At 37.7% G+C, this 15,485-nt stretch overlaps 1 protein-coding gene across 6 annotated transcripts in view; it reads left to right on the forward strand.

The window, feature by feature from the left end:
* Positions 1 to 15,485, forward strand: part of CPEB3 (cytoplasmic polyadenylation element binding protein 3) — an 83,331-nt gene that overhangs the window by 40,439 nt on the left and 27,407 nt on the right. For 4 of the 6 annotated variants that reach the window (XM_032232068.1, XM_032232067.1, XM_032232072.1 and 1 more), the window contains exons 4-5: positions 4,884 to 4,940; positions 13,719 to 13,742. In XM_032232068.1, the coding sequence (XP_032087959.1) occupies positions 4,884 to 4,940; positions 13,719 to 13,742 (81 nt within the window). The remainder of the gene's footprint in view (positions 1 to 4,883; positions 4,941 to 13,718; positions 13,743 to 15,485) is intronic. The other 2 variants (XM_032232069.1, XM_032232071.1) reach the window with 1 other exon arrangement.

Here is a 15,485-nt window from a genome sequence, read left to right on the forward strand (position 1 = left end):
GCTGTTTAGTCAGCTACTTTCTAATATATGCATGTATATATTTAGAATATTCTTCTACTGTCTCAAACATCTGTTTAAGAGAGGGGAATTGTAGAAATGAGAACAATAAAAAGCTTAAATATGTATACTAAAATAGTTGAACAGCAAAGTATTACCAGAATAAAATTGGAGAATGAAATTATTAAAAACCTGGCAGAATAATGTCTTCAATTAAGGACATCAAAAAGAGGCTAGATTAGCCTTCTTAGGAGCCGAAAGATATTTCTGATATTTTAGATTATTAACCAATGTCAATATTTCAAGGGGTATTATGGTTTTTAAATTACATACCAAATGATCTTGTTACTTATATTTTGTACAAGCTGAAATTTTAAACTTACTATCCACTATTACTGAATAAAGTGACTTGACTGGTTTCCCTCCAGTAAAGTTAATTATTATTGGCTTGCTGTGATGTCCATTGGGCAAAGGTCATCAGCCACTGTTGCAATCTGGCAAGAAGTTATAAACAGCCTATAAAATATTTTCAAAGACAAGGTAACAGGGAAGTGGTCACTTTCAGGTCAACTGACATTTGCAAGCCTGGATACATAGTGGATTAAATTCTATCCTAAGATAAGATAACAAAGAAAGCTTGGAATTAGCCCAGCAATTAATTGACCTATTTAAAATTATCACATACAATTTTGTGAAAGTTTTGACCAAGCCCTCTGCAATAGCTGTATACATCTTTAAACTGATGGCATAGAATGAGGGATGTTGTCTATAGAGATTCTCCAGGTCATGGTTGTAGGCTGAGAAGCGAAAAGTCTTCGAAGAAAAAACAAAGTCCAGTTGCCTCTTGAAAAAGCACCTTTGTGACAATGAGGGATGTTGTTACAAAAGATAAAGGCTGGCTATGAAATTTAGCAAAGAGTGATTTATTGTTTGTCTTTATCTGCCAATCAGTAATTAAATGTATTGTCTAAAGCAGTGTTTCTCAACCTTGGCAACTTGAAGTCCTGTGGACTTCAACTCCCAGAATTCCCCAGCCAGCTATGCTGGCTGGGGGATTCTGGGAGGTGAAGTCCACAGGACTTCAAGTTGTCAAGGTTGAGAAACACTGGTCTAAAGTAGCCGTTTAATAATCACACTCATCCAGCAACTGTTACGATAGTGCTGCACAAGTATTAATCAGTCCTCAAAGTTCCCACAGTTCCCAGCACTCATGTGGTCATGTGGTTGCAGTCTGGCCCTTGACAACTAGCCTGTCCTTACGATAGCATTATTTGATCATCATTTCCCCCTGCCTGCAACAGCCACTTACTGGCCTCCTGGGGGCTTACTTAATGATTCTTGCTTAATGCTGGCAATAGGAAATGCTGGGATTCTCAATGATGTAGAGCGGGAGGTGCTGCCATCGGGCTACCGTCAATCCTGATTGGTCCATGGACTGAAATAAATTTTTGCAGCCATGCCTCTGCTCCTTTTGCCCAATTCCTCTCAGTCTATGGCCCAAATAGGCTGACTTTTTTCTTAGCTCGCGTGAGACTATTTCCCTAGAATATTAGATTTGATAATTTGGCTAATTGGCTTCTTTCTACATTATTTAAAATTTCCTTCAAACTTGAAATTCCATTGCTGCTGCGTGTGAAGGAGGCGGCGGGCATCGCAGCCTCCTCGCAGAGGCGCCGGATCGCCGGCTGGCTCGGATCCGGCAAAACCTGCTCTTTTCTGCTGAGAGAGTGAGGTAAGCGGAGAGTGGCTTAATTAATTTCCATCGCTAAGCAGTATGATCACGTGACATCTCGCTTGCAACTGTATTACTTAGCAATGGAAACACCCAGCACTACCCATTGTCATTGTTAATCAAGTATTACCTGTAATATTGAAAAATACTGTTGGTCAATATTGAATGAAATATTGCAACTGTTAAAAGCTCCTGTGAAGCTGTAATTTGTTTTCTCACTATGGGAATTGTGTAAGAGTGTATATTTACTAGATGACAAAAAGAAAACTGCTAACTACATTTGGCTTGAGAGCAAAAATGAAATATATTCCCACCATTGACTAGGTTAAGTGGACTACCCCATACAGTATTTCTGTCATTTTCTTTTTCCTTTCTTCTTTGCCATATCTTACCATCTTAATTTTCAGTTCTGAGAATGTTAAAATATTATACATAAAAACTGACATTTCATATTTGTAATTGAACATTTGCTTGGCATTCTGGGATGATTCAGAATAGCCTCCAGAACCACCTGTAGATCTACCATAGAGAGGCAAAGAGAGTACAGAAACGTCTGTGTGTACTATACTTAAACAAATAGGAAAATAGAGTAGACCCTTATAGGAGTGTTTTATCTCATACTCACTCTGTCTAGACTAGAGAGTAAAATAGAGAACATCTAAACCAAAAAGATTCGAATATAGAGGTTATGCAATTGATCAGAAAACTGAATAAGGATCCTTAGTTAGTTAATTATTTTGAATCTAAGGATTTCAACCAGAAAACCAATTGTGTCTGTAATGGTTTCATTTAGTTTATAGCTCTTATCTTACTTAAAAATTATTAGTTTTGAATTATTAGTCTTGGGTATAGCTGAAATAAAATAGAATGCATTCAGTTTTCTGCATCCGTGAGATACTTTTGAAACTCTCTATCATTACTAGTACTATTGAATGAAATTGTTTCTGTAATGTATTTCAGCTTTAATTTGAGTGAAAAGCTTAAAATCATGACACTTTTTAGGTTAAATCTCTTTACATTGCAATCACATATACAATATGTGTATGGTTCCATGCATATATGCGCACACACACACACACACACACACACACACACACGTATATACATTATACATATCTTGGCAGTTTTGATTTTCTGAGAAGACAGTTGTTAAGTGTAACTTAAAAATAGAAAGCCAAAAAGCAGGTGACAAAATGTCAGGCGGCTAGCCGGTCCCTGGTAGAGTGACTGAATGAACACAACAGGCACACACGCACTTCAGATGTCACAGATTTGGTTCTATTTTTGTACCTGACTTTAGCAAAGCAAGAAAAAAGTATTTTTAAAAGTGTTTAGTGCCATAATTACAAGCCTCACCTCTATATACCAACTCATATACCAACCATTTGCTGCAATTATTTGGTTATTTGACAGTTATTTTGGCAGAATTTTAAGTGCCAAATGGGATCTTCTGGACTCTTATCTGAAGTTTAGAAAGGATTTGCTTGTTGCTTCTCCCTTGGCCAAGTAGAAGATTGTCTTGGTATCTTTTACAGAAATACCAAAACTGCTAGGTTAAGTCCCGGATACTGTTTTTGGCAGGGGCAAAACTGAGTACATTTTTTGTAACACACTTAGATCCTCCTGTTCAGAAGATGATAATCTTGCTTCGGGTCTCTTGACTGAAGCTAAATAATAAACTTGTGGGCTATCATTGGTATTTGCAATAGGGGATAATAATTCCTGCTGAAGAGATTAGCCACTGCTATTGAGCTTACATTTATATTATTTTGCTTAAATCATTCTGGGGAAAAGAATAGGACAACATTAAATTTTAAACAGTGTGAAATAAATCACTGCTTCCATTAATTCTTGTGAAGTGCCGGATGTTCTAAAACTGTTCTACTTAGAATATAACAAGTATCAGCTCTTATGGAGATTTTTATTGTTTCGTTCTTCCTTTTTGTTTTTTAAAACACAAAGATTCTTCTCACTCAGCTTTACCTACAGTTCTTATTGTAAAGGCTATGGTTTATGGTATATTTTGTATTATAAGATGCTAAAAAAACAGTTTTACTGATTTTAAAAGCTGATTATTTCTCATCGTACTGTACTTGTGTATAATTCACAACATACATTTCATTTTTTACATGGAGGAAGTAGTACCTTTTGCCATGTGGCAAAAAAGTGAAGAATCTTCTTCAGCCCTTCATACATTTAAAGGAAGAGTTTGGGTTTGGGGGAAGAGGAGCCTTCCTGAATTGAGTATGCGCACCTGGTTGAAGCCCTATTATGAATTAGAGGCTTCCTACCCTTGTTTAAAAGAAGGTGCTTAAAGATTTTGGAAGTTTCTAGGGCTTCATATAGATTACCGTGTTTATATCCTTATAACAATGTGCAAGGTACTTGACTATTCACATTCTTGCAATATAGATGGAGAGATAGGACTCAAATTGAATAACGGAATAAAGGTGCTTTCAAGATATATGTCAGATCAGAGACTCAATGTTTGATATTTCCATTGTCTTTACCACAAGACAGTCTTGAATGAATTAAAGAGGCTTGTAGTAGGTTCCGGAAGCAGATTTCATATACTCACGAGTTAATGAGAATCCAAACTACAGTACAGATATAAAATAGGCTTTCGCTTTTCTTGAAGAAGCATAAGCAAGTTATTTCTACTAATGCTCTCAGTAATCAGTTAAAGAAACACTAAAGTGTTTGTTTTGACAACAAGAAGCTGCTAGTATTTCTTCCCAGATTTCCCTATTGAGTCAATGGGCTGGATATGAGCGAATAACGTTTTTATTTTTCCTCCGAGATACAATATTTAACGTTAGGTACTGTTTCTTGTTAGAGTTAATTAATTGAAAAGTGCATTTTCTGTTAATCTAAAAATCAAATTACAAGAATTAGAAATGAACTATTTCCATTATAAAGAAACCAATGAAAAGAGATTGACATGTTTAAGTTCATTTTTTTCTCAGATGATTTGTTATCTTTTACCTTTAAAATGAACATAGCATATAGTAGTTATTATTATATATCTTTTATTGAAGAAGAGATGGAACACATTTTGAGATGATTAACACTATTCATATCTGTTTGATTAAGAAACTCTAGTTTTTTTAAAAAAATGAATTCTAGTATTAAATTTTTGTTTAACTTTTTTTAGGTCGTATGGGCATAAATTTTCATCATCCGGGAACAGATAATATTATGACACTCAATAGTAAGTTTATATCTTACTTTACTGCATTTTGCACAACTTGTATATTCAATATGCTTTTGCATTTATGTGTCCATTTTGATTACAAAAAAGGGAGTTCAAATAGATAATATAAAAGGCTCTGGACATCATTCAAAAGTCTATCATATTATTCCAAACTAAAGGGATTTCTCTTTGAAGAAAGTTGATTGCAATACAGGTACTGTATTTTTAGGAGTATAAGATGCACCGGAGTATAAGACGCACGAAGGTTTTGAAGAGGCAAATTTTAAAAAAAGTAGGTAGGGAGAGAGAGGGAGAGAGAGAGAGAGAGGAAGAGAGAGAAATACAGTAGGTATGTAGGGAGAGAGAGAGATTAGTTAGGTAGATAAAGGGATAGAGGGAGAGAAAAAGAGAGAGATAGAAAAATACAGTAGGTAGGGAGGGAGGGAGTAGTTAGGTAGGTAGATAAAGGGATAGAGAGAGAGAAATAGAGAGAGAGAGAGAAATACAGTAGGTAGGGAGAGAGAGGGAGAGAGAGAGAGAGAGAAATACAGTAGGTAGGTAGGGAGAGAAGGTAGGTAGGTAGGTATATGTTTCAGGTGTATTTATCCATGTGCTGGAGAAGGAAATCCTGACAACCGGCAGACCTAAAACTTTGTTTCTGCTGGCACAGCACTTGATCAATGTAATTCTCATTAATCAGTTAAAGAGCTTTCCAAAAGGAAAAAAAAAAGGTTTTGCACTCTTCAAACTTCCCCAAAACGGCCCGTGTTTTGCAAAAACGGGCCCATTTTTTTAAAAAAAAGGCATGAATAGCTTTGGGGGGGGGGCTTGCAGAGTGTTCCTGGGGGGAGGGCCAAAAACGAGCAAAAAACAGCCCTTTTTTGCGAAAATGGGCCCTTTTTGTCAAAACAATTGCATGCATAGCCTTATGGAGGCTTATAGAGTGCTGCTGGGGGCTGGGGGGGGGGGAACGGCCCATCTTTTGCTCATTTCTGCCCCCTCCAGGCCCCAGGAGCTCTCTGAAAGCCTCCATGAGGCTATGCATGGCCATTTTGGTGAAGGGGCGGGGCGTCAGGAGGCAAAAAAATGCTGCATTCGATGTATAAGACACACCCAGATTTTCAGCTTCTTTTTTGAAGAAAAAAGGTATGTCTTATACTCCAAAAAATATGGTAGTTCTTGATTTACAACACTTTGTTTAGTGACTGTTACAATGGCACTGAAAATCGTGATTTATGACTGCTTTTAACATTTAGGCTTATTTAGGATTATTGTGACATCCCCATGGTCACATGATCAAAATTCAAACACTTGGCAAATGACTGATATTTAGCACTGTTGCAGGGTTCCGGGGTTATGTGATCATCTTTTGCAACCTTCAGACAAGCAGAGTCAATGGGGAAGCCAGATTCACTTCACAACTATGTTACTAATTTAGCAACTACAGTGCTTAACAACTGCAGCAAGAAAGGTCATAAAATGAGGCAAAACTAATTTAAAAAATGTTTCACTTAGCAGCAGTAATGTTGGGCTCAATTGTAGTTGTAAGTCGAGGAGTATCTGTATTGTGATTGTAAAAAGCTGTACAGTATATTGGAGCAAACTATGTATGGTAAAGACCTTTCAGGTTTTCGGAGCCTCTTAGGAGTTACAGACCCAAGTGATCCGACCATTACTGGGACTACTAATTTTTACTTTCCATATCCTCTCTAATTCCTCATGTTGCTCTCACTTGGCACTATTACCTCTATCACCATCCATCACGGCTACTTTCTGATTCCTGTCTCTTACTCCGATGTCTGGTTGATTGGCCAGTACCTCCCTGTCCATCTGGATCTGGAAATTGGGATCTAGAAATCAGGATCTTAGCCCTACTGTTCTCCATGAGCTTCTGTGGAATCCCTGTTCTAAATTAATCCATACACAGTGCAGTTGTTCCTGTACACAACGCCAACTGGTTGTGCCATTCAGTGAAATACCCTACCACTTATTGATAGGGTTGTTGGACTGTCCCTGAGGTCTCTCCGGATAGTCTGCACCTTGGATCCTGTCCATTGAGGTATATACTCCTCCTTCTATGGATCTGGTACTTACTGCCTATTCTTGTGCTGCTATCCAGCCCTCTCCAGCCCCTTATAGGATTTCCCACTGCACCCACCTGCACTATCTGTCAATGGTAAAGTCCCATTCAGTCAGTGGTGGGTTCCTATCAGTTCGGCTGAACCGGTAGCGGTTTGGCGGCCTGGGTTGCTGGAACCGGCAGCGACCCAGGCCTGCCATGCCCCCAGACCGGTTCGTCGGGCAGCACCATAAGCATCGCCATCTTGGTTTTTTCTTCTGCATATGCGCAGAACAATTTTTATTGTACTGCACATGCGCGTGCAGTGCACCCATGAGCGAACTGGCAGTAGTGCCTGCCGGAACCCACCGCCGGAATTCAGTGTCTTGCCTATGGCTGTTCTTCATCAACATGACTGCTGTTACCCATGCATTCTCTCAAGCAGCTCTTCTATGGATGCCATCTTACTGATGTTCTCCTAGATGCTCTGAGTTTCATACAGGACAGTAACTTTGACGTCCATCAGATCCCACCTGTCCTCTTCCCAGATGATGTTCAGTCTTTTGGTGCAGTATTATAGCCAATGAGGTTTATTTGGTTTGCAATTATTGCTAAGTGCAAATGTTTCAATATATATACATTTTAGTATATACATTTAAACATTTTCTGAAACATTCAGAGTTGAATGTTTGATTGACTTCCTTTCTTTGGCAGGCAATATCTGCTTATTTTATTACTAGTAATAAAATTGTGTTACTAAGTGTGGGGAGCAATTACAATTATTTTGTTGAATATGTTTTTAAAAAATTCAAGGATAATGTGATTATTTTTTTTTAAACTCAGCATCGATTTTCTTATCTATTTGCATAAACAGTCTAATTCGTTCTGAAGAAGAGTAGCAATATGATTAAAGTCAGACGGAGTTATGCACAAACAACCTAAATAGATTATGTTGTTGTTGTTGATACGATTACCTGTCAGATCTGTCTCCCAAGAGTTTATGAATCTCTACAAATTTCTGATTGTTGGCAGTTTTATTTTTTATTCCATAAACATTCATGTTATAATTAATAATGCATAGGAACTCTATTACATTGCAAATGTGAACTTAATGAATTATTGGAAATCCCATTATTATGCGCCTTGACATTAATACACAGCTAGTGAATATGGATGTATTCATGTTAGTTAGCACAGTGGAAATGTTGATCATAATCAACTGTTGAGTTAAATTGGATTAGTATAGGGTATACGTTGCTCTTATTTGATTATTAATGAAAGATGCAATTATATTTTCTCTTCCGACAGTGCATTAAATGCATTTATGTGTTCTTTGTATGATTCTGCTAGCCACTTAGGAAGCAATGTCCAATCAATATAATCTCATAATTATGCTATTTGCTTTTGCACTTTATTCTAGATTATATTCCTGTAAACTAACTCTAGTAACTGATAGTCTTTTAAAATATAATGTCGTCCAAACCTCTGGGAAATAATTAGGACCCAGCAAGATACCATTTCTTGGTATCATCTCTCCCAGTATTTAAAAAAAAAAAAAACCACTAACAGCTATCTCTTTAGCATTGGACAGTGCTTTACTGCTCTGAATTAGATAAACAGAGAAGACCTGTCCTATGGTTTATTAATTTTCTTATTTGAGGAGTGGTCAGTTTACAACATTGATATTCAGAAAAAGGAGGAGATAATTGGGTCAAACGATCATGTTTGCATTTATCATGTGGGTAATAGCTTAAGAAAAATTATAGGTATTTTACAAATAGATATGGATGAAAAATTATTTACTTACAGAAAAGAAAACAACTTAGCTGTTTGGAAGCAGTGATAATTAAATAAATATGTTTAAATACAGAGAACATATTTTGAGAACTTAAACACTATTAAGAACATTATTACGTGTACAACACGTTGCATTTAATTCTACGAAGTACTTCAGAGCACATGGGTATGAGTATAGCATTTATCATGAACCCTTTAAAATAGCTATATTTTTTCCTTTGATTTTATGGTAGTTTTGTAATGTAGCCCTAACACCTTTAAATATTAGCAGGTAGGTATAGGCCAGTGTTGGCGAACCTTTTCGGCACCAAGTGCTGAAACGGGAGCGCGCGTGCACTCACATGCGCCTACATGCTGGAAACTGGAAGAGCAGCCATCTGCATGCGCACACTGGGAAGATGATCTTCTGCTTTCCGGCGCACGCATGCGTGTCAGCCACCTGGTCTTCCTGTTTCTGGCGCACATGGGTGTGCGAAGACCAGCTGGCTGAGGGGGCGGAGGCAGTTCTCACGCTGCCACTTCCTGCTGAGATGCTGGAGAAGGAGGAGGAGCCACCATTGGGGAGGAGAGCTGCCCCAGGATGGCGGAGGAGAGCGCAGCTCCTCATGCATGGAGACGTCACTGACGGCCCAGCATTATTGGAAGGGGGCAGGCTATGGCGGCCAGCTGATCACTCCTGCCCTTCGCCCTGCGGCTGCCTCTGCTGCTACTGCTCTTCTGGCACGCCCGAGTTGGCCAGCCACTCTGGACCGCAGATGCACATCAGTGCTGCAAACTGGTGGGCTGGAGCCGCGCAAGAAGCCTGCTGGGGGGGAGAGAGGGAAGCTCCACCCCACCCGTCCTGTCCGACAGCTCTGTTCCCCTAGAAAGTGACAGTCGAGTTTCCCTCTCCGCATCTTTGGGCACATGAGCCATCGACCATTGCTCTTCATGGTTCTAGCACGCCGGCCAGCTGGTCTTCACACACGAGGGAGTGCCGGAAACTGGAAGAGCAGCTGCTCTTCCGGTTTCCGGTGCTCCTGCGCATGTGAAGACCAGCTGGCCAGTGTGCTGGAACCTGGAAGAGCAATGGACGATGACTCGCATGCTACTTCCGGCACGTGTGCCACAGGTTTGCCATCATGAGTATGGACATTAAAACAAGACTGATTACCATGGCGTCTTATCTATTGAAAATCATTCCAAAAATTAAAGTAATTCAGACCGTGGCACGTCAAAACCGCGGTCCACTAAAGCGCGCCCGATTAAAGCGCGTACGTGACGTCATCAGCAGCGCGACAAGAAAGAAAAAGGGCGCTTTAAAAAGCGCTTTTAAAGCAAGCCGATTCACATAAAGGTAAGGGTTAGGGTTAGGGTTAGGGTTAGGGTTAGGGTTAGGGTTACGTTAAGCGTTAGGGTTAGGGTTAGGGTTAGGTTTAGGGTTAGGTTAAGGGTTAGCGTTAGGTTTAGGGTTAGGTTTAGGGTTAGGTTTAGGGTTAGGTTAAGGGTTAGGCTTAGGGTTAGGTTTAGGGTTAGGTTTGGGGGGGTTAGGTTTAGATTTACGCGTTAATTTTAAGTTTACCACTCACAGCGTGCTGTTTTTGTCGCGCTGTGATGACGTCACGTACGCGCTTTCGTCGAGCGCGCTTTAGTCTACCACGGTTTTGTGGTGGAACCATTCAGACTGGATTAAATATCTACGTTTGTTTCTTGATACCATTTCTTATCACTTGTTGTCTAGTTAAATATAATATATTCAGTCTCCGCAATTAGTCTATCTTCCCCAACAGTCCAAATAAAAAAAGGTTTGCAATTAAGAGTAATAAATCCAGACTGCCCCAGACTTCCGCAGTCCTTCTTAGAAAAATAATTTATCAGTTCTCCATGTCATGATTCTGCTCTTGTAAACAAATGCAGACTTGAAGTTCAGGGAGATGTATGAACTCAACTCAGTTAGTTCTCCAAATATTTTCCATGAACATTACCATCTCATAAAACTGTCATAAAAGCTTTCAACTAAAAATTGTATCTTGCCAGAAGGTCTTTTCTCAGATTTCAGCCATTGTTTGTCTGTAATCGCAAACATTATTGCTTTGTGAAGCTTAACCAGAGAACAAAGAAACTGAAGCAGAATGTTGGATATTTCAATCCAAAATTAAAAGAAAAATTAAGTAGAAATAAATTCCAAGTACTTTGCGAATTAAAAAGATATAAAAGCCCTTTGGTGAGAGTCCAAAATTAATGTAAATCAAATGAAAGCACTTCACCACCAATAAGTACACCATGTTTCCATACAGAAAGCGAAATTTATTTAGAACAGCATAAATCAAAGGGAAAAAGAAACAAGAGAAGAATTAAAAGTCCAGCAGGGGGGTTGAAGTAAATCAGCGTTCAGCTGCCAGCTCTACTTTTAAAGATATAAAGCAAAGTAAACCCATTGCGTAAACAAACCCGAAATGCGACAGGAAGAGGGATGCCCGCAACTTTCCAATTGCTCCCAGAGGGAACTGGAATCTTCAAGACTCCCCTTCCCAAATGGGTTCATGGCCATCCCAAAGTCATCTTGGCTTCCTAATTTCTCCCATTCAAGTCCAGGGAGCAGCATTGCCAGAGAGTCCGCTTAGGCAGCAAAATCGGCGGATCCTCAGCAAGGGAGAAAAATCTCCTTCCTGTTCAGCAGCCATCTTGGGGAGGAGTCTCAACATGTCAAAAGTCATTATGTACGGTTTAACGTGTTTCCTCACATACTGAATTTTACATGGATGGGCATGTACCTCTTCAATGAAGTTCTTGAAAAGCCATGCAGAGTCTTTCATGTCATCTCCACACAAAGAATTCACAGATGCTACATTAAATTTGCTTTATTAGGTTTTCTCCTTTTGCATGCTAATTACATTTATTAATTCTGGATTGATTAGTTACTTAAATAAAGCTGAAATACAGGTAGTTCTCGAGTTACAATAGTTCACTTGGTGACCTTTCAAGTTACAACAGCACTGAAAAAAGTAACTTATGACCATTTCTCACCCTTATAAACATTGCAGCAATCCCATGGTTATGGTGATTTACATTCAAATGCTTACAACTGATTCATATTTGTGACTGTTGCAGGGTCCCAGGGTCATGTGATCCGCTTTTGCAACCTTCCAACAAGCAAAGTCAATGCAGAAACCAGATTCACTTAACAACCCTGATACTAATTTAACAACTGCTGTGATTCACTTAACAAATGTGGCAAGAAAAGTCGTAAAACGGGGCAAAACTCTCTTAACAAATTTCTCACTCAGTAAAATAAATTTTGGATTCAATTGTGGTCGTAAGTTGAGGACTACCTATATTAGGCATAGACTAAAATCAATTATGTATTTTGCCATAATGCAACTTAAATATCAAATATTTTCACCCATTCTAATACATAGTAGAAGGAAAGGAGTGAAGTATTTCCCTAGTATAGAGATACGGTAAATAAATGGTTAGTTTTTAATTAGCATTTTCCTTATTTGCGTTTCAGTATTTGGTGTTGGTATTTAGTTGCCTGTTCTACAACAGCTTTTAAAAGTGTTATTTATGTCTTTGTATCTAATCCTTTTGCATTAATTTCTGTGAATTTGGCTCCATTTTTCCTGGCGCTGTTTTTCCTTCAAAATGACGGAAATGTTGCAGTATTTAAATTAACCCTGACAGAAATACATACAATTTTTTTCTATTTCTTTGAAAGTGGAAGATTTGCTTTATGACTCTTCCTTCTCAAGAGTTAATATAATTTCAAAGCTGCCTACGTTATTTTTCAGTCTTTAGCATTCTTTTTTATTTTATAAACTATATATGGAATAATAGATTCATTTAGCATTATATACTTTTTTCTAGAATTCAGTGATATTTATATGTTTGTTTTGAATTTGAAATGCATTTTACAGTACTAATCTACATGAAATTAGCAGTTTGAAACCATTAGAAAGCTCTAAATAGTAATGCCACAATGAGCAGTTTATAGAAAAAAACTAAAATGATTTTGCTGGCAAATAGAGGAAGATCAAAATATTACCAATTGCTATAAAGGTTTAAATGTCCACTATGTTAGCTTTCTAGAAAGAATGATTTATTTGGTTGAGTTTCACAATGTCCTGTACCTAAAATCTTTTTTGATTCAGAAACTGAATGCATATTTCTTACCCAGCCTCTACTAGCTCATTCAATGGAAGAAGTAGCAGAACATACAAAAAAGGCAAAGAATTATTGAATTCTTCATTTCAGAAAAGGGAAATATGACCATTTACTGTTTTAGTGAGATAAGAACTGAAGTATAGATGTGCTTTAATAGCAGAGGTGGGTTGCTAATTTTTTTTACTACCAGTTTGGGTGTAACGCCACGCGCACTTGCGAGCAATGCTTCTGCGCATGCGCAGAAGCGTACAGGCAGGTGGACAGAGCCTCCCGCCACTGCTACTGCCGGTTCACCTGATCCAGGCCAAATTGGCAGCAACCCACCTCTGTTTAATAGTTACAGTTATATTTGAGCAACCTGTATTTTCTTTAATATAATGGTTCAATTTTTATATTCTCAGATTATATTCTATTTGCCAGTACACAAAATCGCTTTGAGTGTTTGATAAAATTGGAATTTCAGACTGAAGTTGTATAACTAAGATTGTAAGAATATTAGTTTTGATAGTGACTGCTATATATTTCATCTACTGCATTTTCAGTTTTATATTTAGCCATTTAGATTAATACGACTTGATCTAAAGAATGCTATATAAATTGATTTATTAAACAAAATGATTTTTTTAAATGATTTCAATTAAATAATTGCTTGAGATTTTGTTTTTGTTTTTTATAAAGAATAGTACTCTCATCTACGTGAGGAATTATTTTGTTCAAAGTTTAGATTTGCAGAAAATTATCAATATAATAATTCCTATTATGCCAATACCTATTGTATTTTTTTTATTTACATGCAGCCAGGAGCTATGGGCGGAGACGAGGTAAATTTTTCTTTTGAATGCTTCAGATATGGTCATGAGAACAACAAATTACAGAATAAATAGCTGTATATTTTTGTCAAAGAACAAGAATTGCTTTTCTCATCCCATAACAATGATACTGGTCTTTATCCTGCTCAGTAGCTTTGCAATTACATGAACATAATGAAATGAGAGTATTGAAAGAGAACTCCACTGCTATTAAAAGCTAAAACTGGTAGGTGTAGAAAGGCTTTATCTGCTTAAAGAAAAGAAAATGCAATATTAATATATTCCAGTAGTAAGCATGCAGTTGTTCTTTATTTTTAAAACCTGATAAAATGTGGATAAGCTTTATGCTCCCTGTGTTTAAATAAAATAAAAAATGTGTTTAAATAGACTATCCCAGGAATCTGAAATAAATGCTTACAAGAAATATCCTGACATATGCTTGGGCAAGCTTAAAGTCAAACAGCAGATTATTTTATTAGCAGTCTTCGACCTCACTAAGAGATATGAAATAGATCAACGTGGTTTCAGAGGATGGAGCATTGCCTATTTTCATTTATCAATTTTTTAAAAAAATCTATTCAATGTAGATGGTAAAAATACAACCCATATTAATATGAAATCATAGATTTTGCTCAAAAGGCAAATGCCGCTAGCAAAACTCCTGATCCCTGTCATGACTGGAGTGGGGAAAATATCTTTTTTGTCACTACAATTCCAAGTTACTGTATTTTTCGGAGTATAAGACGCACCGAGATTTTGACGAGGCAAATTGGAAAAAAAAGTTTTTGCGCTCTGCAGACCTCCCCAAAACGGCCCATTTTTTTGTCAAAAAAAGGGCATGAATAGTCTTTAGGAGGCTTATAGAGTGCTCCTTGGGGCTTCGGGGGGGGGGGGGATGAGCAGAAAACGGCCCTTTTTAAACTCATTTTTGCCCTCCCCAGCCCCCAGGAGCACTCTGGAAGTCTCCTAAAGGCTATGCACAGCCATTTTTGCAAAGGGGGCAGGGTTTTGGGAGGCCAAAAATGCTGTATTTAGTGTATAAGTCGCACCCAGATTATCACCCTCTTTTTTGAGGGAAAAAGGTGTGTCTTATACTCTGAAAAATACGGTATATTAAAATGTATTAAAATATATTATCTCAACACAAATACATGTGAATGAGGGATATTTTAAAAATCTTTAACTTGTTTTATTTTAAATTAAAACTCAGATCTAGTACATCTAAGGGGCTTATAATATTTGGATCTAAAGATATTTTGAGACACTTAAATCCAGCTTACGTTTTCTTTTTAACAAACCTGGAACAGAGGTTGAATTAAAATTTTAAATTACAAAGCAAAAATTTCTCGTAGAAGTGTAATTTCAGAACTATTCTTTAAAATATAGTTTCTTCATATTATGCACGGCCCAATGTATGCATTCTGCAACTATACAGGACAAAGTTTATAATTTTAAAATTGGATAATAAATAATGTTGATTCCATATCTCACATTATTACCAGTTTTACCTTTCTGCTCCATTGTTTTTTATGACTGCAGGCTGAAGCACCATTAAAGTTTACCTTTTTTTTAATCAGGTGAAAGGAAATGGGGTGGGTGGGTCTTCCCTTAATTTTTCCCTCGCCCATCTCCCACTTAGCAATCCTTTGCATCAGTTGGCAATCGGTCAGTATAATGTTTATGGTATATTAGTTCCACTATAGCATGAGATTGCCATGCTGTTTGGTTTCCTTGCTTGATGACATGCTGCCCCTT

This window comes from Thamnophis elegans, chromosome 15 (genome assembly GCF_009769535.1).
Source record: "Thamnophis elegans isolate rThaEle1 chromosome 15, rThaEle1.pri, whole genome shotgun sequence".
Taxonomy (NCBI): domain Eukaryota; kingdom Metazoa; phylum Chordata; class Lepidosauria; order Squamata; family Colubridae; genus Thamnophis; species Thamnophis elegans.